Raw genomic sequence first — 19998 nt, 5'->3', positions numbered from 1 at the left:
ACCTTAAGGAAGATTCATTTCCCTCCTCTCCCCACCCCCTTGCAAAAGTAAGTCAGGGTTGCATTGACTTTGACTCCAGCTGTCTCCTCCACTAACCCAGTCTTAAATGTTTATTGTGGCTTTGAGTACTGGGCTGTGGGTCGCTACAGAACACGCTCAGCCGGGCAGGTGCAAGGCTCTCCGCCTTTGCAGGGTGGCTAGAAGATGTAGAGGGCAACTGAGTGGGTAACAGCTCTGCTGCAGTCAGGTGGAAGGACCCAGCCCTCAGCGGTGGTTCAGCATGTCACCATTTAAGGAACAAAACCTGGGCAGTGAAAGTACATTAGCTGTTTAGTAAGTCAGAAGCCTAGTAAGTAAATTAATGATGAGTAATGAGGCAGGTGAGGAGCTGAGCAGAAAAGATGCTTCAAGGCCAGCCGTCACTCTTGGGGGTGGAAGTGTTTGCTGATTAAATTACTGCCTGGTAAATAGCTTCACAAGATTGAAAGGATACATGCTCTATGCTGCTCTTGTGCCCAGGGCAGAAATCAGAGGGCTCGAAGGAGGGCCCTTGACATACCTTTGGGTGATAAGGCCTGGATCCTGCCCATCTTTAGCAGCTTACCCTGCAAGACACACAAGGAGGCTGGGCCTCGTGCACTTACTTATTGCTCAAGTAAGAGTGGATTTCTACCAACCCTGCATCCATCCAGGGCTCTTAGCTGAGTTTGTGAGTGAAGGGCCCAGCATACCTGCTCTTTAACTCTCCAAGGTGCAGGGTAAGAAAAGGCGCAAGGTGTGAGCAGAAATGGCGATGGGGCGGAGGGAAGGGGGAGTCGCAGCTGAGGAGCCACAGGCATGGCTGTTTAGTGAAATTGTAACTGCTCTCCTTGCCCATATCAGTGTCTGATCCTTTCTTGCCCTCAGCAATATCCTGAGGCAGTGAGTCCCAGAGGTTATTTTTTACCAGTAATTTTGGCTTCAGGTTTGGAAACTGGTGGTTTTCTTTTCTATCTTTTCAAGTCTTGGTCTCCCCAACCATCATTTGCAAATGGTGTTACATTTCCATCCTCATGTCTAGTGCCTCTTGTTTTTGCAGGGCTATAGATCTTCCTGCCAGCCAGCTGTGGGTCATTTACAAGCTCGGCATATAGGGCTCTCTTGGCAGCTCACTTGGATTCTTTGTATTCATTTTCATTTACACTTGGATTCTTTTTCTCCGCATGCCATTTTCTTGGTTCGGATCACTCTTGCACTTTCAGTCCTCCACCACTTCTCTTTCACTTGTTTTTTCCTACCTGCATCATCCACAAATCTCTTCTGCCACCACAATCCCTATTCTTTTGAGGTGGTGCCACTCCGCTTCAATCGGCGCCAAATCTGTTTCCAGGCACTTATCCTGTGTTGACTGCACATACTACTTTGCTGCACTTCCCCTTAACTTCAATCTGGTTTCATTTCAGCTTAGTTCCCTCCTTGCCCCAAAGGGTTTGTGGTGCAGTGCTACCATCCTGCACTTTGGGATTTCCTCACCAACATCCAGGGCTGGTGTAACCACTAGGCAACCACCTAGGGCACCAAGATTTGGGGGAGCCAAAAAGCAGTGCCCCCCAATTTTTTTTTACACTGTTGCTCCCGGCGGGGGGACGCCGTGGCTGGCAGCGGCAGGGGAAACAGCCAGGGTGACACGGCCAGACACACACCGACACCTTCCTGCCTCCCGGAGAGCCTGACACCATCCGGTGCTGAAGCTCCTGCTTCGAACCAGCCTCTCCCTCCCTGCTCCCCAGCCCTCGCCACCCCCAGTTCCTCCTCCTCCCCCGCCCCGCGCAGCGCCCAGCCAGGGACTTGCTGCTCTGTCTCTGCCCAGGCTCGGAGCAGCCCCGCTCCAGCCATGCCCCGTGCAGGGGAAGCAGCCCGCTGGGAGTGCTCCCCCCGCCACGGGGGTGCCAGCCCCTCTGCCCCCTGCCTTGCCGCCAGGTGGGACTTCTGAGCGCTGAGGCGGCCGAGTCGTTGGCTGGCTTTGTCTCTCTCGGGGATCCTGCGGATCGCTGCTCTCCTCTTCTTCTCGGGGGTGAGGAGGAGACTGGAGGTAGAAGGGCAGATGCCAAAGGTAACAAGCACCCGCTTCTCTTCAGGGACTGGGGGCGGGGGTCCAGCCTGGATTGGCACCAGGGGGCTTTGCAGGAGCAGTGTGGTGCGCCCAGCTGTCCCGCGGGCTAGAGCCCCGGCAAGTGGCCGCAAGGAAATGCCCCGAGCACACGTGCAGCTCCGAGAACAGTCACACGTGGGAAGAACTGCTTGGTTCGGTGCCCTCCCCCCGTGCTCATGCTGTACGCCAGGCTTGGGGAACTGGGCGCCAACTTCTTCGCCACAGTTTGCCAGTGAAGCCCTTTAGGCTCTTGCTTCCCTTAGAGAAGGCAACCAAACCAGGGCATGATGCACTGAGAGCATCATCACCAGTGGCCTACATTTGTCCATTAAACCCCTGCCACCATCTCTTCCTGCCCTCCTCTCCAAGGGTTTTTAATGGAGGGCTGGAGGAGCGAACAGGATTGCATGGCAGCCTAGCGATAGCCCAAAGGCCAGCAGCGTTTGCTGCGATGGGACTGGAGAGTAGCTCGCTGGTTTCCTTGCAATCTGCGGGAGTTTTTCAGAGATGCTGAGCACTTCAGGTCTTACTCAGGCAAATCAGGCCCAGAATGACACCGACGACTCTGCCCTGGGCCAGAGCTCTCTGAGTAAGGGGCTTCAGCATTAATTGGCGTGGAGCAGAGTAAAGCAACCAGGACGGTCATGACGGAGGCTGGAGCTCTGTCCTCGCCTCACACCTGTGGGGAAGACAGGCCTTCAGCCACCCCTCCCGCCCGCATTGCGCTTTCCAGCCCAGGGACCATTTCACACCTTAGTGCTGGGGGGAGTTGAAGCCCAGACCGGGGAAGTAACTTGCCTGAAGTCATCCAGTGAGTTGGTTCCACGGTGGAGAATAGAAGCCAGATCCCGACTCCCAGCTCTGTGCTCTGATCCCCAAAACAGCCCTTTCCAGATCAGCATTGTGTGCGTACAGGAAACCCGATGGATGGGGAAGCAGTGATTTCGGTACTTTTATTCAGCAAACTGGATACATTCACTGTTGCTACTTTCATGATACGATGCTTTTTTGGCTGTGAAGGGCACTGCTTTTCATCCAGCTTTGCTCCGCTCTAGAGCAGTGGGTCTCAAGCTTTCAAGACTGTACCCCTTTCAGGAGTCCGATTTGTCTTGCATACCCCCACGTTTCACCTCACTTAAACTACTTGCTTACACAATCAGATATAAAAATACAAAAGTGTCACAGCACACTCTTACTGACAAATTGCTGACTCTCTCATTGTCTGTATGACATTGATTTGTAGTGACTTCACTAGTGCTTTTTATGTGGCCTGTTGTGAAATTAGGCAAATCTCTAGATGAGCTGATGTACCCCCTGGAAGACCTCTGCGTACCCCTGGTTGAGACCCACTGCTCTAGAGGACAGTTCAGACACTGGCCGCCAGAAATCCTACTGGCTCAGGGATGCCCTGCTTGAGGCGGGTGAATTTCTGGGCTAGGGCTGAAATGCCCTCCCACTGTTAGCAATAGCCGCTGGCGCAGAAGCATATAGGCCAGCCTCACCCCTCCTTATAACCAGTATCTTTGATAACTTGCTAGAAAAAGAAGGAAAGCGCTAGCTCCAACCATCACCTTATGCTAAGGACTATAGTGTATTTGTTGGCATCCCTGACACACTGCAAGAAGAGGGCCTTTCCCCGGTTAGACTAAATGTGCACCCAGTGGACTGCCAACAGGCGGTAACATCAGCTTTCACTGAACCCATGGATGGGGGTGGGTCTGAGATCAGAGATTTCCTTCTCCCAGTTAGGCTATCCTCGCTGGGCTAAAGGGCCCTAGCTACTCTGAGCGATCTGGCAGTTTGAAAGGTGCCAGAAACCCACCCTTCATACCCCACCTCTGCCATGTGAAGGGGAATTTGGCTGTCAGAGGCTATTCTAGACCCCACCTTCTATAGGCCAGGTTTCTGTAGCCATGTCCGTCCCAGGACGTTCAAGAGAGACGAGGTGGGTGAAAGAGACACAAGCTTTTGAGCTACACCGAGCTCTGGCCAACAGAAGCTAGTCCAATACGAATATCCGCTCACCCACTGCTTTCTGGAGGCATTTAATAGGTGGTGGGAGCTCATTCTCAACCCCACCTCAGCCGTAACAGCAGTTTTGGGAGGTCCTGGTAGTCTTCTCTTGTTTTGATTAACTTACATTGTATTTGCGATTTTAGCCACCTCACTGTCCATATGAAACAAGTCCCTTGGGACAACCCACTGTTAATTTTCTACCCTGATGAAAATTGACCATCTATTCCTGTTTTCTGATCCAGGAGAATTTAGTTTCCTTAATTCTCTTATGGATTTTGTCAAAGGCTTTTGTAAGTCCAAATCAATTATGTCAAGATAGTCTCCTTTGCTGTTTTGTGGACATGCTTCAAGAACTTTAAATTTAAAACAGTTCTAAAACCTACAGTGATACCTATTTGTTACCATAGGGACAAACCAGCTCAGCTTCTGTAAAGGAAAATTGAAACTCTAATATTAGAGGCCCAATCAGTTTAACTGGTACTGAAATAAGACTTCCACAGATTACTCCCAGCACCTATTTTAAAAGGAGGCACCATTTGTTACTCTGTGGGTTGGGGGAATTATAATATACTTCAACGAGCAGGACAGGATCGCTTCCCGGCACTTTAGGGGGCTAGCTAACGAACCCAAACATCAGGTTTCCTGGGGGGGATCCAACCTCCAAACAGCTAGCGAGCAAACCCCACGTGTTCTAGCCAGGGGCACACGCTACCGTGAGGGAACACACCTTTCTGTAAGGAAGTTTGGAACTTCGAAGTGCTTGTCTACAACCTATTTTTCCCTTACAAATTCCCACCGACAGTAGCCGTCTTCCTGGCCCTGCCCTCTTCAGCACATTCAACAGCATTGCCCAGCACTGATTTGAGCAGGGTTAAACAATGGTGGCAGGGTCAACTTTGGCGTGCTCATTGTTGCTACTATTAGAGGACAGGCACTGGTGAGAAATTAACAAATGTCTAGTGTAATCACAGGCCAAAAGATTAGCAGCAGCGAGGAAGCAAATACTTTGGCTGTTAGGCACGTTCCTTTGTCTTAGCTCTCAAAGAGAGCCGTGAAAAAGTGAAACATAGAAAGTAGCTTTTCATCCTCACTAGACACAGCTTCCCCAATATGTCTTTTACATTAACGCTTTATGAAGAAGTCATGGGTGGGGGCTGAGGGGAAGGGAATTTGGAAATTCAAAGGGTTAAACTTAAGTGTTGGGTTTTGGCCAAATATTTTTGAAAGTGTACCACCACATGATATCCCCTGCTGGTTGAAATGGACTTTTACCAAGTTATTCTCGCAACATTCCCCAAGTTGTACTAAAAGTCCAGGCTCCAGATCAAAAAGGATTTGACCACAAAAAGAATAAAAATGCATTTTTCTAAAATGTTTGCAATTTATTTATTTAAATGAGCACATTAATTTACAGTTTAATACAAAATGGGCACTTTCCCTGCTAGAGAGGTATCACGCTGACATTTTCATGTTCACTACTTTCTCTTTTATTCAAGTCATTCAATTAAAAATAAATAAAACACTTAAATTACTGAACGGTTATATTCAGTCTCAACAGCTTGTAGTCAACATTTTTCAGACACATAAAATACATTTGAACCTTTTGTAAAAACGCTACTAATATCCAGTTCTAAACAGGAGTCACATGAAATGCACACAATTTGCAGTTAAAATTAGAACTCAAGGGAATAGTTTCATTTTGGCATTCTTGGCACTGTAATTTCCCCTCCCCCCTTAGACCTAGTAGGTCCTATATTTGTTATTTTCACTTTTTTCTGCAGTTTAATATTTTCACACTGAAAACCTCTGAACAGCACAGAACACTTTCAGTGCGTTACGATGGACAAAATTCCTTCCTGAAAATGGAAGTTTGATATGATCCATGCATATTGATTTATCTCACCTTGCAAATTTTGGAACTTAGCACATTATAAAAATCAAAATTCCAGGATTGAATAGGTGCTTTTAAAGGCATTTTAATAAAAGAAAATAACCAGAGCACAGGGTATTTGTAATACAGCATGTCAAAACAGCATTGCGTTATCGCATGACGGACACTTAACACTTTCTGGAGACGCGGTCAACCATGAGTAAAATCGTATTATAGCACTGAGTGTGGAAATCCATCAAGACAGTCATCACGCACAAAAGGAAATAACTCAGATCAGTTTAAACCTACACAATAACAACACATAAACTGAGATTTACATAACTAAACCCAAAGTTCAGGGTAGCTTTTCCAAGTGAGGTGGGCATTGCTACCAATGAAAATGAAAGCCATGTACCAATTACATGGCAGCACTTAGCCGTAACACCAAGATTGGATAATCCAAATTCTGTTTACATCTATCTGTATTCTTTGAGGGAAAAAAGCCATCCTGTAAGTTTGGGTATGTGTTCCACTTCCCATATTTCAAACAGCATAAAGGCAGAGTGAAAGCTTACAGTATTTATGCACTGAACAAAACATTTTCTTCAATGCATCACCCACTAGCTGTTCTAAGGGCAAAATCATCCCCATGATCCTTCAGTGGCTCGATTGGTTCAATATACAGATGAAAACAAAATGAGTCACAAAACTAACAATCCCAATTCTACACATCCAGCAGAGTTAAAAATAAGATTCCTTGCTCTGTTAGTATCACACGTTTAGTATTAAAGACCCCTCTGAGACTAATCAACATTTTCCAAATCAGGTGACCAATTTTTAGAGATGCTGAACTCCCTCCACTTTGTCAAGTCCACCTGAAAAAATCAGGCCACTTGGTTAGGTGCCTGACTTAAAGCCTCCAAGTTCCAAAATGTTGGCCTCTGTTCTAACTAGCCTCCCACTTTGGGGCCCCCACTATTTGAAACCCTATAATAACAAAGCACAATGGCACTGATCAGACTGAGAAGCTTAATTGTTAACTTCCACTCGTTTCACCAGCTCTCAGATTATTTAAAAATGAGCCCCATGAGACCTTACAGGGCTTCTTAACAATCCCACAAAAGAGGAAGCAAGCCATTTTGGCCCATCGTGCCACACCTTTAAAAACATCCATTTACCTAGAAAAATGCAGACTGACGTGAAATTGTCATGGCTGCTTCTTCACATCCATTTCCGGAGAAATTCCTCCAACTTCACAGACACCCCAAGCAGAAAACAGTCACCCTACAGCAGACTCCGCTCCCTCACCACACTGCCAAGGGGCCCAGGCAGTAGACAGAATACAGAACACCTGCATGGGTGCTCACCCTCTAGCTCCAGGTATAGAGGTGGGGTTTGTCATGCATGCAAAGCCCATTCATTCAGGCTTTGCACATGGGCAAAATTTTGCCCTAAGGCAGCTTAAGAAAAACATGAGTTAATTGTTGCTTCACAGCTCTTGTCGTGTGAATGCAGATTTAGGCGTTTTTAGACACATACAAATGTATGCATAGTACATTTCTTGAAGTGGTTATTGTAAATATGCAATAGTCACTTCAGGTCCCTTTACACTGGCTTTCTCTGAATAATTATTTGCCTTCTTTTAAAAAGTTACATGAAGCTGTAGTTTGACACACAACTCCCTATAATTTCCAGTTGTTACATATATGTTGTTAAAAAAAAAATCACATCCTTGTTGAGACGCATGTGCTAAGTTTTAGCTCATTTTCACTGCAAAGTTTTAACTTTATAATAGGGCTTGCAGTGGAAATAAGGGGACATTACGGAAGTACACAGATTAATAAATGAAATGAAGGAATAAAGGATTGAATTAGCCTGGAGCTGTTTATTCCCCCTCTCATAATACAAGAACAAGGGGACATTCAGTGAAATTGACAGTTAACTTTAACACTGATAAGGAAATACCTTTTTACACAACATAATTGATCTGCAGAACTCAGTGCCAAAGGAAAACATTGAGACTAGAGCTTGGCAGGTTTAAAAAAGAAGATTAGACATTTATATTGATAAGAACACCACCAAGAGTTACACTAGACAGAATCGTAAACCTCATGCTCCACGCCATAAACCATCCACTGAGAGTTGAAATCAGGAAACTTCTACTTTGGGCTGGTAATTTTGTTATCTGTTCACTTCACGGCTTCTTATGTCTTCCCCTGAAGCATCTGGCATAAGCCACTGTCAGAGACAGGATACTAGACAGCTAGACCAGTAGTCTGATCTGGAATGGCAATTTCTATGTTCCAGAAAGCTGCCACAACCCATATTGGAGTAGAAATGATGAGTACAATTGCAGCTAAATGTCTGTTTAGAACCAGGGGTCACGCCAATGAAATTAATAAGCAGCAGGTGTAAAAACATAAGGAAGTATTTCTTCACATTTCTTCAACCTGTGCAACTCACTGCCAGGGAATGTTGTGAAGGCCAAAAGTATAACTGGATTAAAAAAAAGTAGAGAAGTTCCTGGAGGATAGGTCCATCAATGGTTATTAGCCAAGACAGTAAGGGATGCAACTCATGCTCTGGGTGTCCCTAAACCTTTGACTGCCAAAAGCTGGGACTGGATGACAGAGGATGATCACTTGAAAATTGCCCTGTTCTGTTCATTCCTTCTTAAGCATCTGGTACCGGCCACTGTCAGATTCTGGAGTAGAAGGACCACTGGACTGACCCTGTATGGCCATTTTTAGGTTGTTTTTTTAATCCAAACAGTGGAATGCACTAGCAGAAGGAACATGCATAAGGAGATTGTCTTGAATCACTCATATTTTGGTAGCACAAGAAAACTTTACAATTGGGAGCAAAGATTCCTCACCACCTCGCAGGCTCAGGATGGGAGATTTCTAAATGAAATGCTTACATTGTGGAACCCGTTATACGGAAGATTTTTTGTATGTGTCACAATGTTGTAAGAAATTTACTGTAATCAGAACTGCAATTTGTATTGGCCCACCGAAACCACTCAGGACTTTCAGTCTATTTGACCTGGCATGGAGTTTCACTTTACTAGAGCTCATGAGAAGTGGCTTCCAATAGCGTCATTCAACAGTACGGTATTTCCTCTAACTATTCCTTAGTTACTTCCCTACTTAACAAATTAGCAAATAAAGAGTGGGTTATTTAATGCTATGCTTAAACTTGGAACAGAGGGGCAGGCAGAAAGATTGGGCTTGGTTCTGCTCTCACTTACAATGGTGTAACTCCACTGAAGTCAACAGGGTTCCTTTTGAACGGACATTGCCATACACAAGATCAGAATCAGGCCTCTTGTATACTATTCAGATCATCCAAATACCCTGAATTGCTGAGCCTCCTGGAAGTGCATATTCCCTTGGTTGGAACTAAGGGGTGAGGGAGAAATTGTATTTGGACACTTATGGCTTCCAACTACAAAAATGTAATGGAGAAAAAAATATTCATTTTTTTAAAAACGTAATACATTTGTAAAGTTTATTCAATTAAAATACTTTTTCTTTCTCTGAAAAAAAATCAAAATTCTTTCTTCTCCAAAGGCAACAACAAGATCTCTCACAACGTGCAGTGGGTGGACAGGTAGATTATTTAGTCAACTCAGGATAAAATTAAAAGGCTGTTTCAGAACACACACAATAGTATTCAGTTTCTTTCCAAAACCTGGAGTAACTAATTACATAGTGCAATTCTTCACATTAGAGACCAATAAAGGATGGAAACAGTAAGTAATGATATGTTAATGGAAAAGTTCAAAGTTTCTCCTTTAGTAAACACTTTAAGTTAGTGCTATGGACCTGGATACTAGACATATATTGGGATTCCTCTACAGCACTAAGTGAGAACACTGGTGAAATGAGTTGGGAGCTGGGGAGGAGGGCTTTTGAAACAATACTGTGTATAAAATCCCTGATCATAAATATTAAAGCTGCATCTGGTACTGATCAGCCACTTACAATGAAAATATCATTTCTGATAAGTTCTACACAGCTGGACGATAATACCTCACCTTCCACCGTTTGGACCTCATTCGGAAAAAAAAGTACATTATCATTAAAAATAAGGATGATGCTACATAAAGTACAACACATAGACTCATGTCTATGTTAGAAAATCCAATCCCTAAGAAAGACACAGACGGCCTGGTCTCTTTATGGATAACTGATTCGATTGCATTTTTACCTCTATCTTTGACAGGTCCGTTATTTGCTATTAATTTATCTAAGACCTTAGATTTTGAATCCAACATATTTTGTTGATCCAGGATCTTGTCCTCTTTGTCTCCACTCTTTTTCTTGGGTAAATTTTTGTCTTTTCTCTCTTTCACATCCCCAAGTTCTATTTCATTAGCGTTAACCTGGCCTTCTGCGTATTTATATAGAATATTTTCATGGTGATAGTGATGCTTCAAAAACTGTAGTACTTGGTCCTCATCCCAGCTGTGTAACCCTTTAATTTCATCATGGCACTCAGGACAGAGATCTGGAGTTGGCCACTGAACTTTAGGAAATTTTGGGTCTTCACTTGGATCACCTAAGTAAGGAAAAAGAGAAAATATAAATGGACAAAAGAATTTAATCTATCCATCTGCTCATCTGAAATTGAGGAGACTATTTTCCATTTAATGCAAGTAGTAAGCTTAGTTTAAGGGAACAATAAAAGCCACACTTAAAGCCTGAGTCAACAAGTTTATACTAATCTAAGAATGAATTTGAAATCAGTACAAAGCCTTCCTTGCTGAAAATGTTAATTTTCATATTCTGAGTTTCTGCTTTTTTCTTGGAGTACACAAACATTAAATTATGACAGTCTCCCTGTAGCAGGAGACCAGTTCACAAATGCTACAGTTTTATCAATGATAAAAACCACTCAATCAAATGCATTTCCAGGAGTTAACTGAAGTTATGGCTCAAAATGAACTGCTCTTCTGTGCACAGTACTACGTAGTCCTGAAGCCTAGTTTTCGGAAAGATGCTTCAAGGCCATTCAAAGTCTTGTAAATACATTTACAAGTTTCTATAGATACTGGCAACAATTCCATCCTTACCCTGCTTATTTCAGAAGTGTGTTTTACTACTATAGCAAACCATTTTCAGTACTTAACAAGCCAACTGAAACATTTTAAATGTATGATAATGGTTTTTAAACTTTTAAATACAGTATAAGCGCGTTTCTCTTGGACTGGGTTCAATTTTAGTGTTTCAATTTCTCATAGCAGCAGCCATCATTCTGTCTTAATTGGTGGTAGCTGTCCTCCATAGCTAGTGCTGGACTTTGTCTGCTCTAGAATAAACTCCTTAAATTTCAATTGAGATATTTTAAAACAGAAGTCCTCAGCTGGTTGAAAAACTAACATGGCTACAGTGTCTATACAGCACCTCTGATTTTGATTAATACATTTATTGTTCAAAGATTTCACAGAACTATGCTAATACACAGCAGGAAATAACTATTTGTAGAATTCACTAGGTGGCTTTTAGAGAGAGCCCTACTCATTGTAAAGTTCCTATACTTCAGATTAATCCTAAATCACAGTCCGAAACAGAAAACAGATTTTAACAAATTTAGCACATATAATTTGGCATTATTATTTGCAATGCATGTTCAAAATTTTTTACTAGAAGGGACTTAGACCAATTGTTGCATCACTCAAACCATCATCTCAGTGAACTCTCCAAGGAGGAAATATATTCTAAAATATTATATTCTATCTTGACAATACTTAGCAACCTATTGTGAAGAAAAAGACTCCAATTTTTCCCTTTACCCCCTCAGACACTGGTAACATGCATTATGGGGAAATATTATCTAATATGTTGCGTGCTTCTCCTGCTTGGAGACACAAGACAAAATGTTTGTATTCAAAACAATATTTAAAACTTCCCATATCTTGGGAATGCAGCTTAACCAGAAAATAAACACAATGTTGCACATTTGAATGGTAAATAATGTTACATACACTAATCCATAACAGCAGACAGGTACTAAGTGTAAATAGAAACCAATTTTCTTTAGTGCTTTAAGTTATAGGACACCTGTGCAACACAATGGATTAAATACAACCTAATAGTCTGGTGGTGTTTTAGTCCAATTGTTATAAAAAAAGCTCCATAGGAAAATAAATCTTGTTTGAAGAATAATTTTAGTTTATTCCATTATTGATTTATGAATAGTTTAAGCCACTCTACACAGAGGAACAGAATCCTGTTCAATTATGATCTTCTAAACTACATTTCTCTAGTGATTTTTGTATTCCCAGCTAGAAAAAAATGAAAACAGGTTTTAATGGTGATCTAAAACATTCTGGAAAGAACTGTAATTATTCTTGTCCACAGATTAGTAGCTGAGCTGCATTGCTCAGTTTCAAACAGGCTTTGAATTGCACTCTGGAAAGATCATCCCATCATGCAGCAGGTGGAACTTCAGAAAAACTGATGCTCTTGAGAACAATGGAGCCTCTTCCACACACATTATTGTATCCTGAACCATTGTGACCTGAAGACCGGTGTGCCTTAAATGGAAGTTTTACTCACTCAGAAGTTATTTCTGTTGGAATTGGAAGTGTGCCCTGTGATCAGTTCTAATAACTTTTGAACACCCACAGAATTAAGACCACTATTTGTTCAAATTATATTGTAGAACAGTACTATCATCATAGCCACCAGACCAAAGCTAGCTTTGGTACATGTTCCTACGCCAGATCTCCCATACCTGCAAGCCTGTCATTCACTACATTGTGCTTCTCCCACAGCCAGAGAACAGCTTCGTCTAGGGTTTTCACGGACTCCATGGATTCTTTCGCCATCTCTTCAAAATGCTGTGCACAAGCCTTGCACCCAAAAAAGTGCTGAATATACCGCCGCATGATCTGTAGGACCACTTGGGGATTATCTTCAAAACCTGTAAAGAGCAATGGGTCCCTGTCAGCAGCACCTGAACAAACACAGCCTCCAACATTATTCCACCCGCACAAGCAAGGTACATCGCAAACCAAAATAAAAATGAATCTGGGGGGGGAAAGGGAAGGAAATGCTGCCCCCTGTTGGTTCCACACCATGATGCTAGCATTTAAAATGTAGAATGTTGGTTTTATTTTACAGATGTTATGTGGATATCCATTGTACAAGTGAGCTCACACAGCAACTGCACCTCAGTGAATCACAACTGAGGTGGACAGTGAACAGTTTTGCATAAAACAGTTCTGCTGCCTAAGAAAAATTGCTATTTCTACAAATAAAACCTTGTTGTAAACAAATACTAGACAGACAGAGGGGTTAAAGATATTTGACTGTACAAAGGTGCACTGAATACAGGATGGATAACATTATATATAGTATCAAAAGCTAACCAGTGGTGTTCACTCATTTCCCCTATCAAAGGATATTTTGCCAGTACAGAGAAGAAAAGCAGTTACAAGATCTACGTGCAACACGGATGGTAAAACACTTTTCTCAGAAGCTCAAGTCACAGAATAAGATTTGGCACTGTGAAGCCAACTGTAGTTTCTTTATACAGCAAGTGATTTTTACAAAAATAGAGTATACTCCAAGACCTCTTTCAATCACTGAATGAACACACATCAAGTCAATTCAATATTAAATTTGTGCTCAGATACTATAATGATGGGTGACCTCATTTAAAAAAACCCAAACAGCAAAACCCCTCTAAGAGGTAACAATGTCTCAGTAGCCCCAATCTGCCTCTCACCTTTCATTAATATTCTCCGTAAATTTGAGGAACACAAATATCCCCTTCTCACTATATTTACATAAACACGAAGGCATACATATATGTATATTTAATACAGTGACTTTACTTAACACTTATAAAAATAAGAATTTTGGAATGATTTTCTGATAAAATCATGATGATTGGTTCATAGTGTTTACATGTCCATGCTGAAGATACATGAGTGCATTATTATGGAGCGCAGAAAAACTGCTAAGACCTCTTCAAACGAAGAGCCTTATCCTGCCGTTATGACTGCATGCACGGTTTACTTCTACAAGTAGTCCTTATTCAAGTCCATGGGCCCATAGTCAGCAACAGAGTGGTCTGACTGTACTTCTCAAAGATTTAATTGCAGAGCTGTGTAGAGACGTCTGACTAGTATACTTAACTTCTCCTGTAAAACACACTGTAGTATATTTACTAGTATACTATGAATGATCATAAATAATTGATGTAAAAACCTTTGTCAAATGTAGTATATTTTGTGATGTAGCACCCTGGATTGAATTGATTGACTGAATTAGCAACTACTGTAGCTGAACAAAATCTCAACAATCTGCAATGGGATGAGCTACAGTAAGGTTCTACCATAACTGATTACAGCATTTAACTGAATATATCTTTCTAATGGCATATGCAAAATTTTATTTACTTTTACTATTGTTAAATATAATTATATTTGAAGTACTTTTTAATTTCAAAAAACAGTTCTGTAGTGCATCTATAACCTCCTGCCCTGTTCACTGGAAAAACTGTTAGCACAAGCTATTAAAAATATTAACTGTTTATGTACTCCAGAAACATATGTACAAGGGTCTATTCATAAAACACATGTAGGCAACGAAAACAGCAGCATTATGCTGTAAACATGAAAGCTCAAAACATAAAAAGAAATGATTTGAAACCAAAGAGAAGTAATAAATGGTGAACAATCTCTACTCAGACATTCAATATCTGTGATTGAACAGACATGTATAAATAAAAAAAAACAACTGAGATTAAAACAGATTAAATGTGAGTATTAAAAGAACTGCTGAAAAATAATTTTAGAAAGCCAACATGAATTTCAGGCAAAACAAAACTATTACTAAGCAACAGTATTTTAAAGATTGATCTTTTAATTTTTTTAAACAAACGCAGTTTATACTATTCTTCAGATTACTGGCAAACTCAGCCCCCTTACATAGGAGCAAAGAATCACACGCAGATTTAACCATATACATTAACTCTTAAAATTCTACATCCTTGAAATCTCAAGCATCACAATGTTCATCTTTTGACGGTTTCTTGTGATTTTATGGATTTACAGATTCTTGAGAAAATTTGGATGTTATCAATAAAACAAATATAGGACTGCATCCTGCAAAACCTTACACATGTAATATTTACTCATGCAAATAGCCTCATCATCTCAACAGGACAGCTCATATAACTAAGGATTGCAGGATTGAATTCTTGCAATGATTTTAAGCGCTAAGATTCCACTAGATTCCTTTACACCAATCTTGTTGCAGGATCAGACCACACAGATCAACGTTTTAACAATGTGTCTGCAAATATATATTGAAGGAAACAATATGTTAAAAAAACTAGAGCAAATTCACCTTAGCTATCATACTCTACAAGTAACTAGAACTACCAAGAAAATACTGTTGCTTTTAAAAAATAAAAAATCCAAACGCGAAATGGCTCATTGTTTGTTTTTCTTTTATCAGCCCAAAGATGGATCTTCTATTAACATCTGCCATGTATCATCGTGTAATCCTTCTTTTCTCTTTCCTCCCAAACTACTGCAATTCAGGGTAACCCTAATCTTTAAAGTGGACAAGAATCATAAAACCCTACCTGTGGTGGGAAGGATTAGGGAGTGCATCATGCTTTTTAGTAGATGGGATTTAAACAAGCAATAAGGAGAGGAAAACCTCCCAAGACATAATCCGACAGTCTCAGACTGACCCAATTCTTTCGCCATAAGAAGTGTTCAAATATCTGCCTCGATTTAAATTGATAGCTAAGTGTACCGTACTGAAGATTTTTCAGGTTCTAGAATATACTTTAAATTTCTGCCTTCCTTGAAAACACACTTGCAGTATGGGAGCAATTTAAGATTCCATTTTGTGTAGTTAAATTATGGAGAACAAAAAAACCAAACATACTGCTAAATTACAGCATTTTTATGACAAGTGGAATGAGTGAATGAAGAGCACCGGGAGGTGTAACTTATACCGGCTGTCAGTGCAGTGCCATCCAATGTGCCTCTCTAGGGTGTGCTCTTCACTAGGCACTACTGGTGTTAGCTTCTAAAAGGGATTCAACCTGTCTTTACACAAGTATAAATGTACAAGTACTGCCAGTTAGATGCTGAACTACCTAATTTGTAGATGGAGTCCAGCTAAGACAATTAAGCATCCTTAATTGTGTCTGCAAATAATGCTGCACAAACATTTGTGCCTATAATTTGGGAGTTCAACCACAGAGCCTTTTTTTTTTTTTTTTTTAAACTGGCCTGTTACAAATGGCAACTGGAAAAAATTAAACCAGTTTCTGACGTTGGCCACGTGGTGACATTCTTCCTAGAATTTTATCTTTCAAGGACATTTCTTGCCTGAAAATTGTTTTTGTGACTCCAATCCACACATCTGGGCACAGGGTTATTCCACACAGGCTTCCTATAGCCTGGCTCTGCCTAGATTAATTGTCCATTTTGTTTTACAAAGTCTCTCTCAAACAGGTATATCAGCAAAAAGGTACAAACCTCCATATTCTCGATCACTAAATAGTCCCTTTTGACTGATGGAAGCCACAGTGGATTCTTAACATACAGAGCATTTGGGGCCATAATTAAGGGAAATGAATTGCCTCAATTTTAATTGTAATTGGGTAGTTTCCAACCTCAGATTATTCTTGCCCTATTCCTGAAGAGACGATTTAAAAAGGTATTCCATAATTTATCCATTTGCTATAACATTTCCAGAACTCTTCCATTACATTGCTTTGACATTATAATCAGTGCAAGAATTTTAAAAATACAACAGAGCAAGAATAAAAACAAATACTGTCCTATCAAATAAAAAATGATTTAGAAAATTTCATTTTAGCATCAATAATTCAGTCTTCTGACCATGATGAAAATAAAATGTGCATCTGACTAACAAGCTTCTTAAATATGAATCAATACCAAATTTTCCTACCCCCCTGTGTAAAAGACAAGTAATTATACGGTGTCTGCGCTATTAAACAAGAAATGTTGCTTATGGACACAAACTTTCCTGGTGGACCTACAATATGAAAATGCAATTGAAATAATTATTCAGTCCTGTGATTTAGTATTTATAAAAATTACATCAATTGGTTCAGGACCAATTATTTTGCTTTATAAACTAGTTTAGCTGCACTACTAATTTAAATTTTTTAAAAAAAATATCGGCTATGATCTATCCTAACAAATAGATTTGCATACCCCCCTCCCACTCCATTGGGAGAAACATCAGTTCAGTGTTTCAAAGACATTCCCACTCATCCGGGTTTCATTCCCCCCCCCCCCCAATCTTCAAGGCAATGTACCTAACTTAACCACTCTTGCAGGGCAGAAGGGATGGCTGTTGCTCCTTTCAGAGCCCATCAAAACAATTCTTGAGTCAACCAGAAGGGTTGCAACAAAGCACATATGCCCTGACCCCTACTGGTCCGGAATTGAAACACTGAGCCTTGGGTGTCAATGTCCTCCATGGAACTGGAGTGCATCTTTTATTTAAGTAAGTAAGTAAGTAAGTGAGAGAGAGATCTCTGAGCAGAGATTTATTCAAATCCAGTATTTGTTATGCTAATTTATTCACAGCTAGATTGCCTCATCAAGATCTCCCCTCCTTTAGTTCTCCTGCATAACTGCTGCTTACCTGTGTTGATTAAGGCTTTTGGTCGAACTGCAGCTTGAACAGTTAAGGTGTGGAACAGCTTCCAGAGCGAACACGTATAACCTCTCAGCTCTGGTCTGCTCCCTTGACAGCCGACCCACTGAATGTGGTTAGTGAGAAATATTCCAGAAATCTGAAAAGAAAATATTCTTTAAAATGTGTCCAGTCTGGGACCACATTACTTGAAAATGACACTTTCCTACTGAACTTATCACGTCTGTTAATTGCTCCTGAACGTATGAGATAGGCTGGGTATGTGTGCACCTCTTTTTGTTGTGTTTACCTGGTAATTTCAATAAGTCAGTTAAAAGAAACAGACCTTTATGCACCTTAGGCAGAAAAGGGCCTAAGACAAGCAAGCCCATATAGCCAAACATGTACAATGCTGATATTACAGGTTGATGTTTGGACATTCTTTGAGCGGAGTATTATCTTCTGGTTAAATATAAGGTAGGTCTACCTTTACAGTGGTGCGTGGAGTACAGACACTGCATGACCAGCTACAGGAATCAACAGCAGTATTGATGATGAAACACAGCTTAGGTGAGTAGACTAAATGTCCTAAATGCCTGAACCCCTAGGTTCCATGCCTTACATCGCTCTCTCCATTCCCAAGCCATGCCTCCCATGTCTACTCTGCTATTTTTAGTCGTGTAATTTTCTGCTGCTGGAGCATTTCCCCACCACAGTGAAAGGCTCTGGCCAGGGGGAGGGAGCAGGGAAAGGCTTTGGCTGCTCCCCGTGGCTAGAGCCTTTCCTCACTGTTTCCCCATGCAGGAGTCTTCCACAGCCAAGTGCAGCTACACACTGCAGGGACAAGCGTGGACACAGCCTGCCTTTGACTATGGTGCATAGCTACACACATAGTACTTGTACTCTGCACACCCGTCTACACTGACATAGCCTTAGTTAATGCATTTTCCCAACTAGCACCTTTCCAAAAAAAGGCAGTTTAATGAAATGCTCAGTTCAGATCAGAATGGCCCAAACCTGCAAGATAAGTTCTCAATTCCCACTGAAATGAAAGGGAACTGAGGGTACCCAGTGCTCCACAGACACTCAGCACATTCCAGGATCAGCCTCCAAATTTATTAGTTAACACTACTGTTAATGACAGTAGATCCTAATTTAAAATAAAGATGATCCATTTGTGAAAGTGTATTAAGTTGAAGCTATTAAATTCACGTTTAAAGGAACATAGAGTTTAAGTAGTCTGGGCTATTCTCATGAATTGTTAAATATTTTTTTGTGTAAGCATTAAAGCAGGACATAATACTTTTCTCTTAAACACTATAAATTAGTGTGATGGAAAATATAAGACATCCTAATTTGTAAGATTCTTTATAAAAACACTAGACAAAGAATTTTTTTTTATTCTCCTCAACACCTGTTCTAGGTCAGTACATTAATACATTTCTGAAAAGTCTTCAGGGTTAATGTAAAATCACAATGGCTAACTTTGCCAGCTTTTAAACTCTGGCCCACAGTGCTGGCAATAACTGGTCCAATTCAAAGTCCTAAAAATCCCATTCATCAGAGGAGAAGGAAATAAAGAGGGAGGTCTCAACATACAATAAATGTGTAGAACTGATTTGTGCTGAACAGTCTCATCCTGCCCTTCTCTGCCAGAAAGGCGATGTTCATATTTTATGTGTGCGTGTGTCTCTCTTTTAAAGGATATTGAGCAAACATTTTCATCAGAGACATTGAATTATCTGAGCGTGGCAAAGGAAAGATCTGCAACATCAGTAACTGCACATTCATACACAGAGGGCTGTGCTATGCTGCACTGTACTTCATTTCTCTCATTTACGTTCCTTCATAGGGATTTTTTTCTGGTTAATGAATTCACTTTACTTCCATTTTAACCTTCTTATAACTGCATTATGCCCAAGGGAGGCATCGGTAAGTGGTGTCTTGGATTTATACAGAACCTTATCCTTTACTAATGCTGTATTTTATGCTGGAAACTCGTAACAGCTTACCCGCATTTTGTTGTTGACCAGATCTAGGATAGCATCATAAGGGATTTTGTCTAATGGAAGGCTCACCAGCCACTCTTGCAAGGTCTCTAACAACTTCACCACGGGCTGACGGCCAGGAAATAACTAACAGAAATAAGAAAGTACCCATAGATTTTAAAGCACTCATTACAGCGAGACCAATTCATATTTTAAAATGTTTTTACTTCTTATAAGCTTTAATTAAACTTGCCATACTAGATTTTTTGTTACACACAATTGGAATTAATCACTTATTATATTTTTCAGTGAATAACCACTTTGCATTAATTTAACATCTGTACA

At 41.0% G+C, this 19998-nt stretch overlaps 1 protein-coding gene across 1 annotated transcript in view; it reads right to left on the bottom strand.

Moving 5' to 3' along the window:
- Nucleotides 1-5563: 5563 nt before the first annotated feature.
- The window catches only part of QSOX2 (quiescin sulfhydryl oxidase 2), a 38695-nt gene continuing 24260 nt past the window's right edge, over nt 5564-19998 (bottom strand). The window contains exons 9-12 of the mRNA XM_074973489.1: nt 19678-19800; nt 17675-17825; nt 12759-12947; nt 5564-10580 (exon numbers count right to left, since the gene is read on the bottom strand). Of these exons, the coding sequence (XP_074829590.1) occupies nt 10030-10580; nt 12759-12947; nt 17675-17825; nt 19678-19800 (1014 nt within the window). The 3' untranslated portion in view covers nt 5564-10029. The remainder of the gene's footprint in view (nt 10581-12758; nt 12948-17674; nt 17826-19677; nt 19801-19998) is intronic.

Source organism: Natator depressus, chromosome 16 (genome assembly GCF_965152275.1).
Source record: "Natator depressus isolate rNatDep1 chromosome 16, rNatDep2.hap1, whole genome shotgun sequence".
Lineage (NCBI taxonomy): Eukaryota > Metazoa > Chordata > Testudines > Cheloniidae > Natator > Natator depressus.
This window is presented reverse-complemented; position numbering and strand designations above follow the sequence as displayed.